General features: G+C 33.9%; 2 protein-coding genes across 2 annotated transcripts; both read left to right on the top strand.

The window, feature by feature from the left end:
• Positions 1-2,314: 2,314 nt before the first annotated feature.
• On the top strand, positions 2,315-6,788 carry LOC142643497 (F-box/kelch-repeat protein At3g06240-like). Its single transcript, XM_075818152.1, has 2 exons — positions 2,315-3,044; positions 6,605-6,788. The coding sequence occupies exons 1-2, from the start codon at positions 2,417-2,419 to the stop codon at positions 6,607-6,609; spliced, it is 633 nt and encodes a 210-aa protein (XP_075674267.1). The 5' UTR covers positions 2,315-2,416; the 3' UTR covers positions 6,610-6,788.
• A 5,352-nt stretch (positions 6,789-12,140) lies between these two features.
• On the top strand, positions 12,141-13,560 carry LOC142644620 (F-box/kelch-repeat protein At3g23880-like). The gene has a single exon (XM_075819199.1). It carries the CDS (start codon positions 12,197-12,199, stop codon positions 13,340-13,342), a length of 1,146 nt encoding a protein of 381 aa, XP_075675314.1. The 5' UTR covers positions 12,141-12,196; the 3' UTR covers positions 13,343-13,560.
• The last annotated feature ends 11,489 nt before the right edge of the window (positions 13,561-25,049 follow it).

A 25,049-nucleotide genomic window follows, 5' to 3' on the forward strand; every position in this document is an offset into this window, starting at 1 on the left:
TACCCACTACTTATATGTGGAGTCTGTATGAAACTATTATCATTGACTAAAACAATTTCTGATGGCTTTAGTGGCATGTCAAACTCATATAAGATTCATACAAATCATTGTTTTTCTTGCATCTATATGATCTTATTGAATTCTCAATTGCTATGGTGGCCCAACAAACTAAAAGGCATGAGGCGATATATTTTTGGCCTTTTTGTTATTACTTTAATAATATTTAACTAGTATTTAATATTATAATTTTTTTATAACAAAAATCCATCTTATTTATTTAATTTGTAATATGCTTTTTTCTATTGAAGAAATGCTAAAGTTATAACAAATTTTACTACAAAACTTACAATTGATGTAGCAATAAATGTAATTAGTAACATTTAAAGAAGATAATAAATAAGTATTTGAATAAATGATGTTAAGGATTTTATAAATTTTATTACATGAGGCTTGTATCACCAATTACAAAAAGTAATTTAAAAATGCATTTAATAGGTTGTTGACTTTCACAAGTCATATTATTTGTCACATTAATTTATAAAAGTTTTGAAGTAAAATTTATAGTATTTTTAGCATTTTCTTATCTGAATTATTTCTTGTGATTAGTGACACATATTTGTAAGACTCATGTATTTAAAGGTGTATTATCTCTAGCATTACTCAATTTTTTGAGATTTCTTAAAATTAGAGAGAGAAAAAAAATGTAAAACTAAGTTTTTTTTTAAAATTTTTAAATATATCAAATTTTGCCCCAAAATTTGATGGCCTTTCTCTGGTAGGGCCCTAGATGATGGCCTAAGTGGCCTAAGGCCAGCCCTATGCTCATACTACACAATTTCAGTTGCACCAACTTCAATGAGTTAATATGAATTATTATGCTACCCTAATATATGCATATTCACCACAATTGCTATGTAATTGGAGAAATTTACTTTTCTTTTATTTTTGATATCTTGATTCCGAATTAGTTATGAGCCTTGAATAGACAACTGCATAAATCCTAAATTAGAATGAAAGGAAAAAATTAACAAAGAAAAACAAAAGAGTCTTTGAGGGGCCAATCGTAACTAAATTCTTTTGTATGTTCCAATGCACAAAATTAAACTTGTAGGTATGATTTAAAATAAATGAATTAATAAAATAAATTATGTAGTGTTACAGAAAATGGCTACAACTCTCACGACTTAAATAGAAGTCACTTAGTAGCATGATTCATAATTTAGCGTCAATTGTCCAATGACATTACATAATGTCGAGAATTATTTAGGAGAAATATATTCTTAGCTTACCAAATGGAAGTTATTAAGGTGAAATATATTCTTAGCTCATCTATGAATAAGTTGCTAAATAATTACCAAGAAAAAAAATGTGAGGGATAATTCTAAAGCACAATCTCTAAACCTTTTTAAATTTTAATGGAATTTCAACCGTTAGAAGTTGAGATTATTATTGTTGAGCAGTGAAGAGGCTTGTGAAAAGGCCGAAGTATGAAGATTGATGATAAGAGTTGGGAAAATGGGAATTAGGTGCGGGTAGGTGAAAGCAAAAAAGGAGGATCACTTTTGTCTTTCTTTCTCAGTAAGCTTTTTCACCCTTCTTTTCTCTCCATTTCGATGAGACAAATTTTGTATAGGCCCGGGTAAAAAATGCATGACCCTACCTAAAAATTTTATTCTCTCCCTCCCAATCAAACAACACACAAACTCATTTTTTTCTCTTACTTTTTCACCATTATTTTCCATCTAGCTTATTCTACATAAAACAAGGAAACAACTTGTTTTTCTTGGCCACTTGCATCAATTTTTCACAATGCTTGTGTCAATAAAATATTATTGGGCTTTTGGGTTTTAGGCCTAGGCCCAAATGGTTCACTCATCCTTTACCTTCTTCGTGATATCTCAGAACACTACAACAACAATGCGTGAGCTTCTTCCAGACAACGTCGTGGAAGACATCCTGGGTCATCTCCCAGTGAAATCCTTAACCCGCTTCAGGTGCGTTTCGAAATCATGTGACTCCATCATCACTGACCCCACTTTCATTACCAAACACTTGAAGCTCAACCTTAAGCAATCCGAATCATTGATATCCACAAACACTCACAGTGGGTATTTGCTATATACTACAAAGGATAAGAATAGTTCATCATCTTCTAAACAATTGAGTACTGTTATTTGCAACAACGATCGCACTTTGACCCAGGTTTCTAGGTTTGAAATGCCCTCTTTTTTTGACGAATGCGACATAGTTGGTTTCTGTAATGGCTTGTTCTGCCTAGCTAATTATGAGAAAGAACTTCGTCACATTATATATCTGTGGAACCCAAGTATTAGAATGTTTAAGAAGCTTCAAGCGACTCCCTTTACTGACGAGTACACCAAGTCCGTTATTGGACTTGCTTATAATTCTCAAAACAATGACTTCAAGATTCTTAGACTTGTGTCTTTTTTGGGGGGGCCAAGAGGCCGAAGCCGAGATTTACAGCTTGAGTACAGATTCGTGGAGAAAGGTTGTAATATCGATGGAGTCCTTAAGAGGGTATGAACCCAACTTTGGTACTATTGCTGATACTGACCGAACCTGTATATTTTTTAATGGAGCTTTGCACACAGTAGCAATTACTAGTCGCCACCATTTCATTCTGCCCTTTGACGTCAATGATGAGAGCTTCCGTGAGATAATGTTGCCTCCTAATCACTTGGATGGAGTGCGTGTAAATTTTGCTGAACTTGCAGTGTTCAAGGGATCCCTGGCTGTTTTCGTTTTCGTTCATGGTCGCCGGGATATCTTATGCCACATATGGGTTATGGAGGAGTATGGTGTGGCCGAATCTTGGACTAGAAAATATTTGGTACCAAAGAATTGGGTTTCGGATGGTTATTTCTATGGCTGCACTGATAATGCTGAACTTCTGATTGAGAGTGGCACTACGCTGGTTTCAATTGACCCTGAGAGTCAAAATCAGAACATTCTTGCAATTGAAGATGCTGATTGGATGCGTTTCACAGCTAATTCTATGGAGAGCTTGATTTTACTCGATGGTGGTAAGTAAATGTGAAAATTCACTTTAGCTATTATATCACTTTCAGTTTTGCCACCATCATAGTGAAAATTAACTTTAGCTAGTATTGCTTACTTTGTGTATACCACTATACCTTTAACTAGTAATTCTGGTCCTGAAACTAAGGTTGTAATTGTTTCCATCCTTGAGTTTAAGATATTTCTCAATATGAATGGGTGAAGTTAGCTAAATTACATTTGAGGAATGATCAAATGGGGATTTCAGATGGCTAAGCCATTCTATTCTATTGTGCTTTTGCCATTGACCATACCAAAACCCTTTAGTCTAACTGGCCCGCTTAGCAATTTTTAGTTCCATGGCTATTTGTGATAATAGTTGTCACTTGTTCTCAGTCCAACAAATAGCAGTAGCTGAAATTTTGCTTCCTTTCAGACGTATAAAACAATGGAATCCTAATGGACCATAATTTAACATTGGCAAAAACCAAATTTGCATTAATATTACTAGTGGGTGTTGATGTAACAATGAAGTAGGACAGATTTGAAGTACCTCTGATATGCATGTGTAGGACTTTAGATAGAAAAGTGGCCTCTCATTAGAATTATCTCTCATGGCTGGAGATGTATCCAATACGATCTCCAAAGAGTATCTGAAGATTAAAAAATGTTTTAAATTTTGGATACAGTCTGATTTTTTGTGGATGCGGTCAAGACACGGGCTTGATGCAATCTTGATGCGGGAGTTGCTTAAATATGGAAGAAAAAACTAATTGGTTTCACTTTAAATGAGTCAAAACTCAAAACCCTTCTCTTTTTTTTCAGTAGACTCTCTCTCTCTCTCTCTCTCTCTCTCTCTCTTAGACACACACATACACTTTGATCTTATACCTACTCATCAATTGATCGTGATTTCCTGGTCATGGGGGTTGATGGATATTGTTGCATCTGTGTTTGTACTTTGAAGGAGTTTGTGATGCATGTGGGAGATAATTGAGTTTCTGTTTTTACTTTTTACCTGTCTGATACTTGTGGGTTTGAGAACTGGGGGACAATTGGAGATGAAGCTGCAGATTTTAGGCTTAGTGCATTTGTGCATTTTGAAAATGTTTTTGAAGGATTCGATGCTTGTAATTTATTTTTGCATCTGATAAATATTCCTAAAAGTGTAGATGAGTTAATTAATTGTTGTATATCCTAGTTATAAAGCCAATAAGCAGTGGTTATAAATGGCACTTCCTCGTCTCACTATTGATGTTGGGTATATATGTATTCTTATTTTAAGGAGTTGCCATTTCTCCGTATGCTTATTGTATCTTGTGTTGGTATTGATGCTTCCTTAGATTAATTTGAATCATGTTGCCATTTGCGAGATTAATTAAAAAAAGAGTTGTTATTTAGAAAGAGTATTTTGAGCTAATAGCTCCTACTTTTTATAACTTGTTCCAATTATTCTCAAAGATTGTATTAATGTTAGTATTAATGGTTAGAGTTCCCACTCACATGCTCGTTTTACTTGTGTTTGAATCCCAATGGGAGTTAAATACTATCCATGTTTGAGAATTATAGATGATTGGGTCATTAATTGCTATTTGCTATTTTTTTTGGTGTATGAGTCAATTTTTGTTCTGTTACAAGGCTTAAAATGTAGATTTATAAAATATGAAAACACAGGGCTTTTCTAGCCTAGTAAGCAGGCATTTTGTGAAGTTATTGACTTCAGCATTTGATAATGAACTTGTTACTTAGAATGTCAGAATGTATAACAAATTCTTCCAAACACTGTTTGGTGCTACTGAGCTGGGAATGTGCTTAGTGCCACGCAGCTTCAAAGAGTGAAACTAGTGAAAAGCCTTCCGGTCATCCATTTTTGGTACATGGATACTCTTTCCTATCTGACTTGAAAAACTTTGTTGGCCTACTTTCAATCAGCATTTGTCTTTTTGGTTAGTTGTTTGTTAAAATGGAATCAGAGCCTAGTTAGATGTCTTTGGTTCAAATTATGTGAAATCTCTATTAGGGGTGTCTTTTGGTCTGTCTGTGGAAGACTCATACTTCAGTCTCGGTTGTTAGGCAGTCCTGCCTGCATGGGGGTGTGTTACGTCTTAACTTAAATAACAAATATTTTGTACCCACTTCCTTACTTAAGTTTATTTTAGATTGGATGCTTTAAAAAACTAAACAAACTGTAAATACTTCTGTTTCTTTATTGTTTCATGCCACTGAGTAGAGCAAGGCATATGGTTTTATTTTTTTTGAGAGGAAGGCATATGGTTTTAAGCACCTGCAAAACAAGCAGAATAAATCTTGCTAATCTAGCTGGTTCAGAGCAACAAAAGTTAACTGGTGCAGCAGGGCCGCGTTTAAAGCAAGCTGGTAATATTAGTAGATCACTTTCACAGCTTGGGTATTGTAACACCCACCTCACTTAAGTTTAATTTAGTTCCTTCTAGAATGGAGTTGATGAATTATTTAATTTATTTTTAAGGTGATATTATTTTATATTATGATATCTACAAAGAAAATAAATAGAAGAAGATATAAATAGAGTATGACTAAACAAAGCAAAATCATCTCTATAGCTAATGCAAGAGCTTTTGGTGGCTGGTTTATCTATTTCATTTTAGTAAGAGGATTTTTAATTAGTAGTGGAAAGCTTAGCACTTAATAAGTCATCTTTTTATGTATTAGGTTTGAGTGACATCAGCTTGGATAGTTGAGGTCTAGCGTGTTTTGGTGATTTGAGGTAAGTGGACTTTAGAACATGACGTCTCTCAAGACGTATATATTTATATATATTTTTGGTAAAAATATATTTATATATACATAATTGCAAAAGTGAAGTTTCCAAAAACTTATACCATTGTTAATGCTTTATACATATCCGAATTTTATTATTTCTTGTATATTATTTTGAAACTATATATGCTAATAATGACTTCAAACTATATTTTTGAGAAAGTATTTGTCATATGATATATGATTGGTATTGACAATATTGTAATAAAGTAAGGATGTTTTCAAAGGGCTAGCTAGACAATCTGCAACCTTTGCCAACACAGGGTTAAGTGTTGGTCTTCAGCTGATGTAGTGTTATTGTAATGTGGTGCAGTGTTATTGTTTGTTCTTCGGAGCCAATGTTATTGTTTGCTCTTTGGAACCAATGTTGCCTCTTTGAGGTTAGGGTTATTGTTCCCCATGAGAATCACCCACCGAGTGTTTAGTAGTTTATTTCTTTGTCTGGCTAATGTTTAATGTTTTCTGTATCAAACTATTGTTTTTATTGTTATTGATCTTTATAAGTGGAAAAATTGTTTATTACTATAATATATTGTTTCTACCTATTTAGTGTATTTTGGCCAATTAAAGTGGTTATTATTTTATTTAATGATTATAGCGTTATAGTTAAATATTTTATTCTTGATAGTTTTACAGAGTATATTATATTATTATTAGAACTATTTGTAAATGTTTTGTAAAGCTTATATTTTATCAATGATACTATTGTTTTGTTTTGAAAGATATCCTCATGTAATGTAGTCTCTTATTGAGCTTTTAGCTCACCCCATTTTCTCCACCCTTTCAGATTAGAGCAGTGGAATATATTTTGGTGGTATATCATTGGAGCCATAGATTGAAGACTTCTTTTGGAGCTATATTAGTTAATGGACTGTTTTAGTATATTTTTCTTAAAATAGTGAGTTTTGTATTCTTGAAACTATTTGGGATTGTATTTGAAGACTTTATTGATAAAGTTTTAGTTTGATGGATTTTATAAGAAAGACTTGTAGGTTTGATTTTAATTTGGATATTTAATTACGCTTTGTTCCATTATAGCAAATGTTGATTATTTATAAGACAAGTCATGCATCTAAATCCTTGGTATGGGTTTGGGGTGTTACAGGTATGATCAAACATATCTTCTATCTTGTTTGGTTTGGTTTACCAATTGGTCAATATTGTTGTATGTACAAACCCGCCAAAAACATATATGATCAATTAGGTATAGTATGGCATAGCACATATTTGAGTTCTCAATTTGATGTCATCATGAGGGATCCATCCGCCCATCCACCTTCAAAATTATTTCAGTAATCCTATTGATTCAGAATGGGTGGGTTGATTTCTTTCCTATAATTGAATGCTACGTTGAAGAAGATGAGATTTCAATGGAATGTAAAATAATGGAGAAGGAAGAATATTAATTTCAAATAATAAATTTTTTTTTTGAAAATAAAAAATAAAACAGTTGAGAAGGAAGCTGGTAAGAAGGTAACACATTTAAATACAAGCTATAAAAAACGAAGAGAATGTTGCAAAAAATATCCTGAACTTTTGGTCAAAATCAACCTAAACCCCTAATCTTCTAATTTGAAATTAGAAGCCACTGAACTTTTAGAAATACCCAAATTGCACCTTAATTTGAGGTTCTAATTCTAATTATTGAAGTGCTTATGGAATAGGCTAAACCCACTGCCCTCTTTTTAACTGCTTGCATTGATGTTCACTTGGACCATGGTCCTACCACAAATAAAAGCCTTTATTTACTAACTCAATATATTTCTATCTTGATATTCTCACTCGATGTATATTAGTTTTTGTTCTACAATACACACTACCGACATGCGGTGTCTAGATGAAACTATTATCATTGACTAAAACAATTTCAGATGGCTTCAGTAGCATGTCAAACTCATTTAAGATTCAAACAGATCATGGTTTTTTTTTTTTTTGTGTGCATTTTCTTGCATGCATCTAATCTTATAGAATTCTTAATTGCTGTGGCGGCCCAACAAACTTGGAGGCATAAAATGATATATTTAAATGATGCATTTTTGTTAATACATAAATAATATTTAACTAATATTTAATATTATCATTTTTTTATAACAGAAATCCTTATTTTTTGTAATATGCTTTTTTCTTTTGAAAAATGCTAAAGTTGTAACAAATTTTACTACAAAACTTACAAACGTTGTAACAGTGAATGTGATTGGTAACATTTCAAAAAGATAATAAACAAATATTTGAATGGATGATATTAGGGATATAAATTTTATTACATGAGGCTTGTATCACCAATTACAAAGAGTAATTTAAAAATACATTGAATAGGTTGTAGACTTTCACAAATCATATTAATTTGCAAATCAATTTATAAAAGTTTTGAAATAAAATTTATAGTATTTTCCTATTTGAATTATTTCATGTGATTAGTGACACATATTTGTAAGATTCTTGTATTTAAAGTTATATTATCTTTAGCATTACTCAATTTTTTGAGACTTCTTAAAATTAGAGGGAGAAAAAAATGTAAAACTAGGTTTTTTTCTTTAAATATATCAAATTTTGCCCCAAAATTTTATGGCTTTTCTCTATTAGGGGGCCTTACTACACAATTTCAGTTGCACCAACTTCAATGAGTTCATATAAATTATAATGCTACCCTAATATATGCATATTCACCCCATTTGCTCTTTAATGGGAGAAATTCACTTTTCTTTTATTTTTGATATCCTGATTCCGAATTAGTTATGGGACTTGAATAGACAACTGCATAAATCCTAAATTGGAATGAAAGGAAAAAATTGACAAAGAAAAACAAAAGAGTCTTTGAGGGGCCAATGGTAACTAAATTCTTTTGTATTTTCCAATGCACAAAATTGAACCTGTAGGTATGATTTTAAATATATGAATTAACAAAATATACTACGTAGTGTTATAGCAAATGGCTTCAACTCTCATGACTCAAATGGAAGTCACTTAGTGGCATGATTCATAATTTAGCGTCAATTGTCCAATGACATTACATAATGTCGAGAATTATTAAGGAGAAATATGTTCTTAGCTCATCAAATGGAAGTTATTATGGCGAAATATATTCTTAGCTCGTCTATGAATAAATTGCTGTATAATTACCAAGCAAAAATGTAAGGGATAATTCTGCAAGCACAATCTCTGAACCTTTTTAAATTTTAATGGAGTTTCTATTGCCAGAAGTTAAGATTATTACCATTGAGCTGTGAAGTGGCTGAAGTTTGAAGATTGATGATAGGAATTGGAAAAGTGAGAATTAGGTGGAGTAGGTGAGAGCAAAAAAGTAAGGTCACTTTTGTCTTTCTTTCCCAACAAGCGTTTTTACGCCTCTTTTCTCTCTATTTCGGAGAGACAAGTTTTGTGTGGGCCCATCTGAAAAATGCTCAGGCCCCATCTAAAAATTTTCCCCCCTCCCAACCAAACAACACACAAACCCATTTTTTCTCCATTATTTTCTATTCACCCTATTCCACTTCCAACCATACGTAGCCTCAATCCTAGACATGGCAAAACAGGTCAGAATTTTTTGACTTGACCAAAAAAATACCCAACCCAAACCCGATTTTTTGACCCGAAACAAAAACGAGTTGACTCGACCTGTATATTTTTGCGGGTCAGCTTGACCCGACCCGTGACCCTACTCAAACCTGAACTATTTTTTTAAAACTTTTTTTTTGGTAAAAAAATTAGTAAAATTAAGACAATATTAGTTTAGTTGTTTATTGTGAGTTTTAAAGAAACAATTGATACATTTATATAACTGCATGCAAATTAATTGAAAGATAAATGGTTGAGCATTCTGGAATGAGTAAAGATTTTTAGATATCAAATAACAAAGTACATGACAAGATAACCTGGTTACAGTAGAGTTAAAAACATGAATTTAAAATTGTAGACATATGTGAGAAACATTTGCAAGTGTGAAAATAATGAAGTCGAAGTATCAAATTAGCATAAATTATGAATGCTTTGACCTACTTTTTAACAATTTATGTCTAAAATAAACGGCTTTTCAAAATAAATTATGATATTTCCTAAAGTGTGTGTTGCTTAACAATGATATGATATTCATAAAAGAGGTCATGTATAAATAAGTAAGCAATTAAACTTTAATGTATATCTCAAATTGAAATAGAGTGCCAACCACAATTGATAATAGATTATAAAATTAATTTTCAAGATTGTAAATTTCTTATATGTTTTTACTCTTTATTAAATGAGTTATCCAATAAGTCATTTATAATTTTATTTATATTTTGGAATGTTGATATTGTGTAGAAATAAAACTTGTATATTTGTTTTACTTATCTTTATGTTATTTTGTTTTAGATAGCAATGTTAGGATTTGTATAATTTTAAAATTATTAAATAAGTTTAAGTGAGTTCAATTTTTGATATAAGTGGTGAATTCAAAATAATGCATTTTACATCAAGTAATTTGTTGTATAACTTTCGAAATGACAAATACATATTGTTTTCTTTATAAAAATAAAAGATATAATTCATGTGAAAATATAAGTCAACCAACCCGATTGACCCGACCTGTCTGTTCGGCCATCTCTACTCAATCCACGTAAAACAAGGAAACAACTTGTTTTTCTTGGGCTACTTATATCAATTTTTACAATGCTTGTGTCAAAAAATATATTACTGGGCTTTTGGGTTAGGCTTAGGCCTAGGACACCATAGATCGAATGCCATAGATTCAATTATTCTAATTTTAGATAGAACTTATTACTGAAAACTAAAAACTAAAAATACTATAATAAACTAATTTTTTAATACGTGAAAAACACTGCTCACTCTTTGTTGCAGTTCATATGCTGGGTGCACTGTTCATGGAACATGAACAGTACACCAGGCGCTGGTCTTCCATGAACAGTGCACCAGGTGCTGGTCTTTAAAAAAGAAAATGCAAACGCCATATGGGAAACGCGGATCCAAACGGGCACTTGATTCTCAAAAAAATTATCCTTATTGGCCCGTTTGGAAGTTTAGAGAGGGAGGAGAGTAAAGGGGAGTAGAGGGGAGGAGAGTAGTGTGGAGGAGAGTAGAGGGGAATGGTTATCCTCTACCTTATTTGGATGTTTTTAAAATTAGTAAAGGGGAAGGGAGTAATTAGTCATTCATCTTGTTTGGATGGTTTAGAAATTAGGAGGGAGAAGAGAAGAAATGATTTAAATAGACAAATTTACCCTTATTTGAAAATGGACTTGCAACATTGGTCTATGATTAATTTGTTAAATTAAATAATTATGACTATAGCATGCAATATTTTTTTTGATAATTTTTTTTTCTATTGTGAATTAAATAATCAACATTGGTCTATGATTAAATATTTTTTTTGCTTTTTTATTATACTAAAAAAAACCATCCTTAATTGATAATAATTAAAATAAGAAAAAAATGTTTGGTTTGTTTGCTTACTGAAAAAATCAACAAAATATTGAATTTTGAGTGTTTCTTTGATTTATTATTATTACTTTTAATATTTTTATATAAAATACTCCCCAGTCACCATTACAGCAAAAGACATCAAAAAGGAAAAAGAAAACATGCATGGAGCCATTCATTTAGAACCTAGTCCGATACGATCTCTGTTTTTTTTTTTTTTTTTTTTCGTTGTATGGTCCTATACAATCTTGATTGGCTGAGCACAATAAAAAAGTCGAACTTGGAAAATCCATATGATCCAAACTCTTTTCTCCAGTACATACGTTTTCTCAATCTCCACTAAGCTCTGTTTTGTTTTGAAAAATTCATACTATTCTCAAAAATTGTCTTTTAACAATGTTGTGTTGTTATGATTGGCTTGAATTTTGTTACGTTATTTTATTGTGATGAATTTTGACCATTAATGCTTGAAGAATGAGTGTAATTTGAGGTTTATAATCTGTTTGGTTGCTGAGAAAATTGGGAGGAAAATATTAGGATTATATTTTGGATGATCATGTTTGATACTTGAAGAAGGTTGTGTGAGAGAGTTTGAAATTTTGTTAATTTAAAAAGGGTAAATTAGGGAATTCATTTGGTCAATAATTTATCTAGTCTACTCTCTCTCCAAATTTCTCCAATTTGGGGAAATTATAAATGAGGTGTTAGAGGTAGTTGAAACACCTCAAAATCCCTCCAAACCTCTCACCGCCCTCCTTTAAAAAACTTCCAAACAAGATAATTGAATTACTCTCCCTCTGTTTACAGTAAGCCCCTCCTTTTTTTTTAACATCCAATCAGGCCATATATCTTCATTCTTCTCCTCCTTATGTATGACCAGTTGACAACGTAACAACATAAACCCTTGTTTTCAAAAAGGGGAAACAGACAGACAAAATCCTAAAACCTTAAACTTGGTCCCTTCGCGATGAAGACTACAACAACAATGCGTGAGCTTCTTCCAGACGACGTCGTGGAAGACATCCTGGGTCATCTACCAGTGAAATCCTTAACCCGATTCAGGTGCGTTTCGAAATCTTGTGAATCCATCATCACTGACCACACTTTCGTTACCAAACACTTGAAGCTCAACCTTAACCAATTTGAGTCATTAATGTCCACAAACACTAACAGTGGGTATTTGCTATACACTACAAAGGATAAGAATAGTTCACCATCTTCCAAGCAATTGTGTACGGTTGTTTGCAACAACGACCGCACATTGTCCCAGGTTTCTAGGTTTGAAATGCCCTCTTTTTTTGACAAATGCGACATAGTTGGTTTCTGTAATGGCTTGTTCTGCCTAGCTGACTATGATCTTAGTCACATTATATATCTGTGGAACCCAAGTATTAGAATGTTTAAGAAGCTTCTAGCTACTATCTTTACTGACAAGTACGCCAAATCCGTTATTGGACTTGCTTATAATTCTCAAAACAATGACTTCAAGATTCTTAGACTTGTGTCTTTTTTGGGGGGACAAGAGGTTGAAGCCGAGATTTACAGCTTGAGTACAGATTCGTGGAGAAAGGTAGTAATATCGATGGAGTCCTTAAGAGGGTATGAACCCAAGTTTGGTACTATTGCTGATACTGACCCAACCTGTATATTTTTGAATGGAGCTTTGCACACAGTAGCAATTACTAGTCGCCACCATTTCATTCTGTCCTTTGACGCCAATGACGAGAGCTTCCGAGAGATAATGTTGCCTCCTAATCACTTGGATGGAGTGCCTGTAAATTTTGCTGAACTTGCAGTGTTCAAGGGATGCCTGGCTGTTTTCGTTTTCGTTCATGGTCGCCGGGATATCTTATGCCACATATGGGTTATGGAGGAGTATGGTGTGGCCGAATCTTGGACTAGAAAATATTTGGTAGCAAGGAATTGGGTTTCGGGTGGTTATTTCTTTGGCTGCACTGATAACGGTGAACTTCTAATTAAGAATTCCACTGGGCCGGTTTCAATTGACCCTGAGAGTCAAAATCAGAACATTCTTGCAATTGAAGATGCTGATTGGATGGGTTTCACAGCTAATTCAATGGAGAGCCTGATTTTACTTGATGGGGGAAAGTAAATGTGAAACTTAACTTCAGCTATTATATCGCTTACAGAGCTGAGAGCTTCAGTTTTTCCATCATCATTGTGAAAAATAACTTTATCTATTATAGTTTTATATGTATTTAAGTCTACGGAAACTCAAATCTTTTGATGCTGAAACTAAGGTTGTAATTGTTTCCATCCTTGTGTTCAAGAAATATGTCAATATGAATGGGTGAAGTTAGCTAAGTTACATTTGAGGATTGATGGTTCAAAGTGCTCAATTGAAGTGAATCTTATTATTTTTGTTCTTCTCTTTTCAATGTGCATTTCTTATAAGCAAATTACAGCTTGAGAATGCTATGCTTAGGTCTTTGGCCCTGTTCTAATATTCCTAGGTGATTTCAACCCTGGAGTTAAAACTATCACTTATGCTTATTTTTCGTTGTTTCTTTTCTTTTCCTTAGATTTTTTAGCAACCAAACAGTGACTCTGATTAATTAGGATTGTGAATGATTAGCTTTTTTTGTTTCCTTGATTTTGTTCTGTATTGGCTTTGTTTAGAGTCTCATTTTGTTTGGTTCTTTTTTCTTTTTTACCTTTTAAGCCTCTGGCGGGTTGCTAGAAAGATGGAAGGAAAATGATTGTTAGGTCAGTGTTAATATTGGTTTTTGCCCTACCATTTTTCAAATTAACATCAGTAGTGGCTAGAGAGAATGCGATGGTTTCAATTAGTATAGTTTTGCTGTGTTCTTGTACCATATAGTCTATATAGTAAGGAGGATTATTTAGCTGTTTGTGCCTGTGTTTGGTGAAAGTAATTGTGGGTGGTAATGCGTATTTAGGTTTGGGGAAATTTTCATTGAGTGCCGTCTACTTATTTTTATACAGATTTGGTTATTATTGCCAGGAATATCCAGAAATTTTTTGTTTATTATAGGTGTTATCAAAGTTGCTAGTAGCAACAAGATGCTTTAAGAGTATTCCGTAGTAGTATAGTGATTAGCAACTCCGAAATGTGCTCAATTGAGAACTTCAGATGGCTTAAGTAATTCTGTTCTATTGTGCTTTTGCCATGACTATACTGAAACCCTTTAGTCTAATTGGCTCGCTTAGAAATATTTAATTCCATGGCTATTTGTGATAGAATATGGTGGTCAGTTGTTCTCAAGTCCAACAACTAGCAATAGCTGAAATTTGCTTCCTTTTAAGTTCAAAACAATGGAATCCTGATTGACCACAATCAACAGTGTCAAAAACCAAAAATTGCATTAATTTCTCTAGTAGGTGTCGATGTAAGAAAGAAGTAGGGCAGATTTGAAGTACCTCCCATATGAATCTGTTGGACTCTATTATTATTATCAGCAGCCGGCAGCCGCAACAGCAGTTGGCAGCATCGGCCGCTGCAGCAAGGAACTGTGGGGTAGCAGTATATCATTGCATAAGTAAAGAACTATTTTAGTGCAACAAGACTACATTATTTACAAAAGACGTATAAAGAAATACAGAACCTTATTAGTAAGGGTTGTGTTAACGGGCACCGTAAGGTGCCCGTTAGCAATACATTTTAGGTTATTTTTTGCGTAACTTTTTTAACTTGACTCTTTTTCAGTTTTTGACAATTTTTTTTTTATATTTTTTTTAGCAATTTTTTTGATAGCTTTTTTTCCTCTTTTTAAATGAAACACAAAAAAGGAAATATTAACAAGCACCGCACGGTGCTTGTTAACATTTTCCTATTAGTAATATGAACTCCGTAATGAGATGCTGTTAGTGAAACACCATGCCAGAGATTAATCAAATAAAGAACTAGTAAACATAGCTAACAATTCGGGTTATGGCAATGACAATTCCACCAAAATCAATATGTCGTAGGCTTGAGTTTGGTAATCAACCTCTCCCAAAATAATTGGGGATAAGAATGCTTGCTAATTACCTCTCTCAATTCTTGTAAAAGTGGGTGTTTTATGTAGTAGGTATGACCTTTTATAAAGGTTTTAAAGGGGTGAGAAGGGATGTTATTTGGGAGACAGAGAAGAAGAGATATTTCTTCTCGTAACCTAAGCCCTAGGGTTCTGGCTTTTGTTCCATTTTTTCAATTATCGAGATGATTTGGATCTACTTATGTGTTATGAAATTTGTTGTGTCATTAGACTAATTGTGTGACAAAATGTTTAGGTAATAGTTTGAATGCGGCCACCACACAAGATCAGGAATGGAGGTGATCTAATAGTTAAGAAGATTTCGAGTAATTCATTATCAATTAATGGATGAACCTTTGAATTTATTTGACTCAGTTGCTGACATTGAAGCAACATAGGCAAAATCCCTATCAATGTGATTGTTTTCAGGTTGGAATTAAATGATTGTTGGTGTTGGATGCTAAATAAATATATCTTATTTGCAGGAAGATAATATCTTCCAGCTTGTAGGAGAGACCCTTGTTGAAAATTATTTGGCTTGATTCAATAGTTCTGTCTTTCCATATGGACAGTATTGTTCAGATTGCTTTTGTTTCTTTTCTATTTTGTTAGATAGGAAGGGAAAATACTTGAGCCATTTGGGGTCTGGCCAATACCTTGTTGGAAAAAAAAAACATATCCAATGATCAAGGCTTAATCCCTTGTGTTTTTGAGAGACTCTTTGCCTGTATAAATGAATCTCTTATTTACTGAGCTCATTGGAGCTTGTATCATTTTATTGAACTGCAGTCCTTTTTTTTTTTGTATCATATTATTGAACTATCAAATATATTACAAAAATTATCAAAATTTAAGGTGGATAGTGTAAACTAAATTCTTTGAGGTGGATAGTGGAAACTAAATTCTTTTGTGTTTTCCAGTACACAAAATTCAACATATGGGTATGACTTCAAGTAAATGAATCAAACAAAATGAACTAAATAGAGTTAAAGCAAATGACTACGATTCCCAAGATCAAATGGAGGTCACTTAGAGTCATGCTTCATGACATCACGTAATGTCGAAAATTCTTAAGGAGAAATATATTCTTAGCTCATCAAATGGAAGTTATGGGGTATTGGGCTTCGGCTGAGTGCGTGGGGCTTTGGCCGAGATCGTGAGTAGTCCGAATTCAAGGAGAAGTATCTCCTCAGATAAGCTAAACACAGATCGGGTATAGATCCTAATGATCAAAGTGACATTCCAGAAAGTTCTAATTATAAGGATGAGCATCATGAACGTACAAGAGGGATAATGACTCAAAAATATCTAAGGGAAAGTTGCTACACCGCATTGAATGCCCTGCAGCTAACTTTCTGACCACATTTATGTGGAAAAGACCCCTGAACAGTGCTATCTCGGCAACCACAACTCACAGAAGGTCAAAAAGGGTGTCTGATGGGACAATCACTCAAGTGGTGGCTCAAAAGATGAACAAGTGTAGGATTAAGATCATCTAAAAGGAACTACATAAGGGAAGAGATCCTTCATGAAAAGGGGATGGAAAAAGGAGAAGAGAAAGCACTGTAGCAATCTCAACAACTCTTGTAACCATTGTCATTCAATATATACTAGAACAGAGCTCCTCGGACTATGCCGAAGACAAACTTTCTCGCATAAACCGGGTTCAATTCTTGTTGGCTCATCATCCAAAATCATATTAAGTGTTATCCATGCACTAAAACCTAGCTCTTTAACCCACTATCTACAAATTTATTGTACTGGGTTCACTGGCCAAGATTCCTTACATTTTAGGCTTGGTCTGAAAATCGTGTCCCTACAATTGGCGCCGTCTGTGGGAAGAGCTTGTGTGATAGTGAGTGCAACGGTTAAATATGGTAGGATCAGGCCCCCAGCAGCGAGAGTCCCTGGGGAAAGACATTATGGTAGCCAGTTTACTATGTGAGCAAGTCACTACATGAGGCACACATAATTATTGTCCTAACTTAGCTTCAGCTTAGGTCTATACTACGAAATGCGGATTATACGGGGAGGATTACTGAATGGGGCTTCTGACATCAAGTACATGCCTCGTACCTCTGTTAAGGGCCAGGTCCTTGCGAATCTGGTGGCCAAGTTCGCTGAACCTCCATTAGAGGAAGTGGCAACAACATATGAGCAATTCAAAGGGGTTTTGTGGTGGGGCTAGTTCTTGAAGGTATATATTGATATCTTCTAATCTTTAGAAGTGGTTAAACAGAACCTTAGCTATGCTAGGTCCTCGGACCTCCTGCTTTGGGGAAATTAACACACACTGGCATCTTTAGAAGTGGTTAAACAGAACCTTAGCTATGACGGGTCCTCGGACTTCCTGCTTTGGGGAAATTAACACACATTGGCAACTTTCAAAGTGTTTAAACTATAACTCAATCATGCTTTGGTCCTCGAACCAGATGATGTGGGAAAGTTAACACTCCATAACATCTCTCTTTCAAAGTGTTTAAATTATAACTCAATCATGCCTCGGTCCTCGGACCAGATGATGTGGGAAAGTTAACACTCCATGACATCTCTCTTCAAGTGTTTAAACTATAACTCGATCATGCCTCGGTCCTCGGACCAGATGATGTGGGAAAGTTAACACTCCATAACAACTCTCAAAGTATTTAAACTATAACTCGATCATGTATCGGTCCTCGGACCAGATAATGTGGAAAAGTTGACATTCCATGACAACTTTCAAAGTGTTCAAACAGAACCTTAGTTATGCATGGCTCCTCGGACCACATACTTTGAGGAATTAACATTCCATGAAATCTATTTGTTTCTCACTAAGTGTCAAGACAGACCCAAGATTATAACCAAATCCTTAGATTGGTAGCTCTGAAAGGAGCAATTTACAACACAAATATGGGGCGCCTGAAACGTTACTCCCCTGTGTGTAACTCAAAGGATCAAAACAGAATTAAATCTTAAGAATTCAAAACCCAACTTTTTTCCTTGGATGAGAGGAAAAAACCGGAGTTTTGAGGGGCTATTGTGGGGTCTTGGGCTTCGGCTGAGATCGTGGGGCTTTGGCTGAGATCGTGAGTAGTCCAAATCCGAGGAGGAGTATCTCCTCGGATAAGCTAAATTGAGAACTCAATTTGATGTCATCATGATTGATCCATCCACCTTCAAAATTATATCAGTAATCCTATTGATTCAGAATGGGTGGGTTGATTTCTTTCCTATAATTGAATGCTTCATTGAAGGAGATGAGATGTCAATGGAATGCAAAATAATGGATAAGGAAGAATATTAATTTCAAATAATAATTTTTTTTTGGTTGAAAATAAAAAATAAAATAGTGGAGAAGGAAGCTGGTAACAAGGTAACACATTTAAGTACAAGCTATAAAAAATGAAGATAATACCGCAAAAACATCTTGAACTTTTGGTCAAAATCAACTTAAACCTCAAATCTTCTAATTTGAAATTAGAAGCCACTGAACTTTGAGAAATACTCAATTGATCCTTAATTTGAGGATCTGAATCTAAGTATTGAAGTGCTTATGGACCATGGTCCTGCCACAGATATAAATCCTTTATTTTCTAACTTGATATATTTCTCTCTTGATTTTCTTGCTTGATAGATATTAGTTTTTGTTCAATAATACCTACTACACACAAGTGGAGTCTGGATCAAACTATTATCATTGACTAAAACAATATCTGATAGCTCTAGTGGCACGTCAAGTTCATTTAAGATTCATACAGATCATGGTGTTTCTTGCATCTATCTGATCTTATAGAATTCTCAATTGCTCCTACTACACAAATTCTGTTGCACCAACTTCAATGAGTTCATATAATGCTACCCTAATATATGCATATTCAAAAAATTTGATTTTTAATGGGAGAAATTCACTTTTATTTTATTTTTTGACATCCCCAATTAGTTATGGGACTTGAATGGATAACTGTATAAATCCTACATGGGAATGAAAGGAAAAAATTGACACAGAAGAAATACAAAAGAGCCTTTGAGCGGCTAGTGGTAACTAAATTCATGTGTTTTATGATGCGCGAAATTGAATGTTTGTATGACTTTAAGTAAATGAATAAAAAAAAAAGAAAAAGAGAACTACGTAGAGTTAAAAGTAAATGGCTACAACTCCCATGACTCAAATGGAAGTCACTTAGTGGCATGATTCATAATCTGGCTCCAATTTTCCAATGACATTACGTAATGTTAAGAATTACCTAGGAATTACCTTGGAATTCCTATTAAGCAACCTGGATCCTCCTCCCAAGATTATAACTTCATTTTGGATAGAGTGAAGCAAAAATTAGCAGGTTGGAAAGTGAATATGTTATCGCTGGTTGGTCATTCTGTGCTAATTCAAGCTTCCTTAGCGACAATCCCTGCTTATGTAATGCAGTGTACCTACCTTCCAGGGAAAATTCCTAAAGGAATAGATCAGGTGAACCGTAACTTTCTTTGGGGTACATCCGAAGCTGCTAAGAAGATCCATTGGGTGGGGTGGCAAAAGGTGACAAAACCGAAAGATGAAGGAGGTCTTGGTCCGCAAACAGCGAAGGGAAGGAATACCTCCTTGCTTGCAAAACTTAACTGGAGGATGTCTACAGAAAAAGAAGCTTTATGGGTCAAAGTCCTAAGACAAAAGTATTGTAATCAGCGGAGAGAAAGGGCTAGTAATGCTGATAGACTTCCTTGTTCACAGGTTTGGACAGCAATTAAAAGAGGTAGAGAGGTGTTTTCTTAGGGTAGCATGTGGATGGTTGGTAGGGACAACAACTTGAGTTTTTGGCTAGGTAATTGGACAAAGAAAGGGCCTATTCGTAAGTTGATTCAAGGTCCATTAACTTAGGAAGCATCTCAATGCGAAGTCAAGGATGTAATTTTGGGCATGGGTTGGGACTGGAACAAAATACCCTTTGATCTTCCCGAAGATATTAAGTTGATGATCCAAGCCACTCCTATTTCAATGACAGGTAGAGGTAGCTATAGATTAGCATGGGTGAATAATCCAAAAGGCAACTTTGACTTAAAGAGTGCCTATAGTATTGCAGTGGGTACTGCTCCCAGCCAAACTTTTACTACCAGTTGGATATGGAAGTCTAAAACCTTGCCTCCAATCAAAACGTTTTTGTGGAAATGTGCTTTGTTGCAATTTAACTACTAGCTTTGTGGCTGAGCTGTGAGGTCTTAGGGAGGGGCTGATGCTTTGTAGCAATTTAAATATACTCCTCACTTGTTGTTGAGTTAGATGCAAAAGCCATTGTGGATGCTTTTCAGGGTGTCCATTATGAAAATAATATAGTCTCCCCTGTTTTGGATGATTTCAAATAGTTGATGTCCAGGTTCAACCGAATCAAATTCAACCACTGCTATCGTCAATCAAATCGCTGTGCTGATGTGTTGGCAAAAATGGTTGCTGACCAGAATGCTGACATTATTTATTTTGAATGTCCGCTTGTGGACGTAAGAAATGTTTTTGAGAAAGACCTCAATGGATTGTATTTAAACAGGCTTTGTCCTGAGACTGATGTAGTTCCTTAGTTTCTTTTAATATATGGTCTATTAACCAAAAAAAAAAAAAAGAATTAATAAAAAGAAATATATTCTTAGCTCATCAAATGGAAGTCATTGAGGTTAAATATATTCATAGCTCATCTATGAATAAGTTGCTGAATAAATACCAAGCAAAAATGTAAGGGATAATTCTGCAAGCAAAATCTCTATTGAGTTATTACTATTGAGTTGTGAAGAGGCTTGTGAAGAGGTTGAAGTTTGAAGATTGGTGATGAGAGCTGGGAAAGTGGGAATTGGGTGGGGTAGGTGAGAGCAAAAATGCAGGATTATTTTTGTCTTTCTTTCTCAGCAGGCATTTTCACACCTCTTTTAACAAACCAAACAAATTGTAAATACCTCTATTTCTTTGTTGTTTCTATGTCACAGAGTAGCAAGGCGGATGGTTTAACCACCTACAAAACAAGCAGAACAAATCTTGTTGATCTAGCTGGTTCTGAGCAACAAAAGTTAACTGGTGCAGCAGGGCCTCATTTAAAGCAAGTTGGGAATATTAGTAGATCACTTTCACAGCTTGGGTATGGTGAAGCATATCTTCTATATTGTCTTTAACATGAAGGAGGATTTTTGTTATAGTTTACCAATTGGTCAACATTGCTGTATGTACAAATTTGTCAAAAATATATATGATTAATTAGGTTTAATATGGCATAGCACATATTTGAGTTCTCAATTTGATGTCATCATGATTGATCCATCCACCTTCAAAATTATTTCAGTAATCCTATTGATTCAGAATGGGTGGGTTGATTTCTTTCCTATAATTGAATGCTACATTGAAGGAGATGAGACGTCAAAGAAATGCAAAATAATGGAGAAGGAAGAATAATAATTTCAAAGAATAAATTTTTTTTTTTTTGGAAAATAAAAATTAAAACAGTGGAGAAGGAAGATGGTAAGAAGGTAACACATTTAAGTACAAGCTATAAAAATGAAGAGAATATTGCAAAAAACATCCCGAACTTTCGGTCAAAATCAACCTAAACCCCTAATCTTCTAATTTGAAATTAGAAGTCACTGAACTTTTAGAAATACCCAAATTGCACCTTCATTTGAGGTTCTAATTCTAATTATTAAAGTGCTTATGGAATAGGCTAAACCCACTGCACTCTTTTTACCTGCTTGCATTGATGTTCACTTGGACCATGGTCCTGTCACAAATATAAAGCCTTTATTTCCTAACTCGATATATTTCTCTCTTGATTTTCTTGCTTGAAATATATTACTTTTTGTTCTACGATACCGACTACTTACATGTGGAGTTTATATGAAACTATTATCATTGACTAAAACAATTTCTGATGGCTTTAGTGGCATGTCAAACTCATATAAGATTCATACAAATCATTGTTTTTTCTTGTATGTATCTGATCTTATAGAATTCTCAATTGCTATGGTGGCCCAACAAACTTAGAGGCATGAGGTAATTATTTTTGGCCTTTTTGTTATTACTTTAATAATATTTAACTAGTATTTAATATTATAATTTTTTAATAAAAAAATCCATCTTTATTTATTTATTTTGTAATATTCTTTTTTTCTATTAAATTTTGTAACAAATTTTTCTACAAAACTTAGAAATGATATAGCAATAAATGTAATTGTAACATTTCACGAAGATAATAAACAAGTATTTGAATGAATGATGTTAATGATACTATAAATTTTATTACATGAGGCTTGTATCATCAATGAAAAAAAGTAATTCAAAAATGCATTTAATAGGTTGTTGACTTTTACAAATTATATTAATTGTCACATCAATTTATAAAAGTTTTGAAGTAAAATTTATAGTAATTTTAGCATTTTCTTATATAAATTATTTCTTGTGATTAGTGACACATATTTGTAAGACTCGTGTATTTAAATGTGTATTATCTCTAGCATTACTCAATTTTTTTAGACTTCTTAAAATTAGAGAGAGAGAAAAATGTAAAACTAAGTTTTTATTATTATTTAAATATATCAAATTTTGCCCCAAAATTTGATGGTCTTTCTCTAGTAGGGGGCCCTAGATGATGGCCTGAGTAGCCTAGGGCCGGCCCTGTGCTCATACTACACAAATTCAGTTGCACCAACTTCAATGAGTTCATATAAATTATAATGCTACCCTAATATATGCATATTCACCACATTTGCTCTGTAATTGGAGAAATTGACTTTTCTTTTCTTTTTGATATCCTGATTCCAAATAGTTATGAGATTTGAATAGACAACTGCATAAATCCTAAATTAGAATGGAATGAAAAAATTGACAAAGAAAAACAAAAGAGTCTTTGAGGGGTCAATGGTAACTAAATTCTTTTGTATGTTCCAATGCACAAAATTGAAGCTGTGGGTATGATATTAAATAAATGAAATAACAAAATAAACTACATAGTGTTACAGCAAATGGCTATAACTCTCATGACTCAAATAGAAGTCACTTAGTAGCATGATTCATAATTTAGCGTCAATTGTCCAATGACATTACATAATGTCGAGAATTATTTAGGAGAAATATATTCTTAGCTTATCAAATGGAAGTTATTGAGGTGAAATATATTCTTAGCTCATCTATGAATAAGTTTCTAAATAATTACCAAGAAAAAAAAATGTGAGGGATAATTCTGAAGCACAACCTCTAAACCTTTTTAAATTTTGATGGAATTTCTACCTTCAGAAGTTGAGATTATTATTGTTGAGCAGTGAAGAGGGTTGTGAAAAGGCTGATGTATGAAGATTGATGATGAGAGTTGGGAAATGAGAATTAGGTGGGGTAGGTGAAAGCAAAAAAGTAGGATCATTTTTGTCTTTCTTCCCCTCTTTTATCTCCATTTCGAGGGGACAAGTTTTGTGTGGGCCCGGATGAAAAATGCATAGGCCCTACCTAAAAATTTTATTCCCCTTCCCCCCCCCTCTCCCTCCCAACCAAACAACACACAAACTCATTTTTCTCTTATTTTTTCACCATTATTTTCCATCCACCCTATTCTACATAAAACAAGGAAACAACTTGTTTTTCTTGGCCCACTTGCATAATTTTTTCACAATGCTTGTGTCAATAAAATATTATTGGGCTTTTGGGTTTTAGGCGTAGGCCCAAATGGTTCACTCATCCTTTATCTTCGTTCTTCGTGAATCTTCGTGATATCTCAGAACACTACAACAACAATGCGTGAGATTCTTCCAGACAACGTCGTGGAAGACATCCTGGGTCATCTCCCAGTGAAATCCTTAACCCGCTTCAGGTGCGTTTCGAAATCATGTGACTCCATCATCACTGACCCCACTTTCATTACCAAACACTTGAAGCTCAACCTTAAGCAATCCGAAGCATTGATATCCACAAACACTCACAGTGGGTATTTGCTATATACTACAAAGGAAAGAATAGTTCATCATCTTCTGAACAATTGTGTACTGTTGTTTCCAACAATGACAGCACATTGATCACAGTGGGTATTTGCTATATATTTCCCACTTTTTGAGAAATATAGTATAGTTGGTTTCTGTAATGGCTTGTTCTGTCTAGCTAGTCGGGACTATGATCTTGATCACATTATCTATTTGTGGAACCCAAGTATTAGAATGTTTAACAAGCTTCTAGCTACTCCCTTTACTAATGAGGATAATAAGATATATACGATGTCTGTTGTTGGCCTTGCTTATAATTATCAAAATAATGACTTCAAGATTCTGAGACTTCTGTCTATTCTTTGGAGAGAGGCCGAGGCCGAGGCCGAGATTTACAGTTAGAGTACAGATTCCTGAAGAAAGGTTGTAATATCGATGGAGTCCTTAAGAGGGTATGAACCCAACTTTGGAAGAACTGTTAAGATTGATCCACCCTGTATATTTTTAAATGGAGCTTTGCACACTGCAGCAATGACTAGCCGCCACTGTTTCATTCTGTCCTTTGAGGTTAGTGTTATTGCTCTCCATAATCATTCACCTAGTCTATGTTTTTGTCTGGTTAATATTTAATGTTTTGCATATTAAACTATTGTTTTATTGTTGACATTTATAAGTGGAAAAATTATCTATTACTGTAATATATTATTTTTACCTATTTAATGTATTTTGGCTAATTAAAGTGGTTATTATTTTATTTAATGATTACTGCGTTATAGTTAAATGTTTTATTCTTGACAGTTTTATAAAGTATATTATATTACTGTTACAACTATTTGTAAATGTTTTGTGAAACTTATATTCTATCAATGATACTATTGTTTTGTTTGGAAAGATGTCATCATGTTATGTAGT

Source organism: Castanea sativa, chromosome 7 (genome assembly GCF_040712315.1).
Source record: "Castanea sativa cultivar Marrone di Chiusa Pesio chromosome 7, ASM4071231v1".
NCBI classification, from domain to species: Eukaryota; Viridiplantae; Streptophyta; class Magnoliopsida; order Fagales; family Fagaceae; genus Castanea; species Castanea sativa.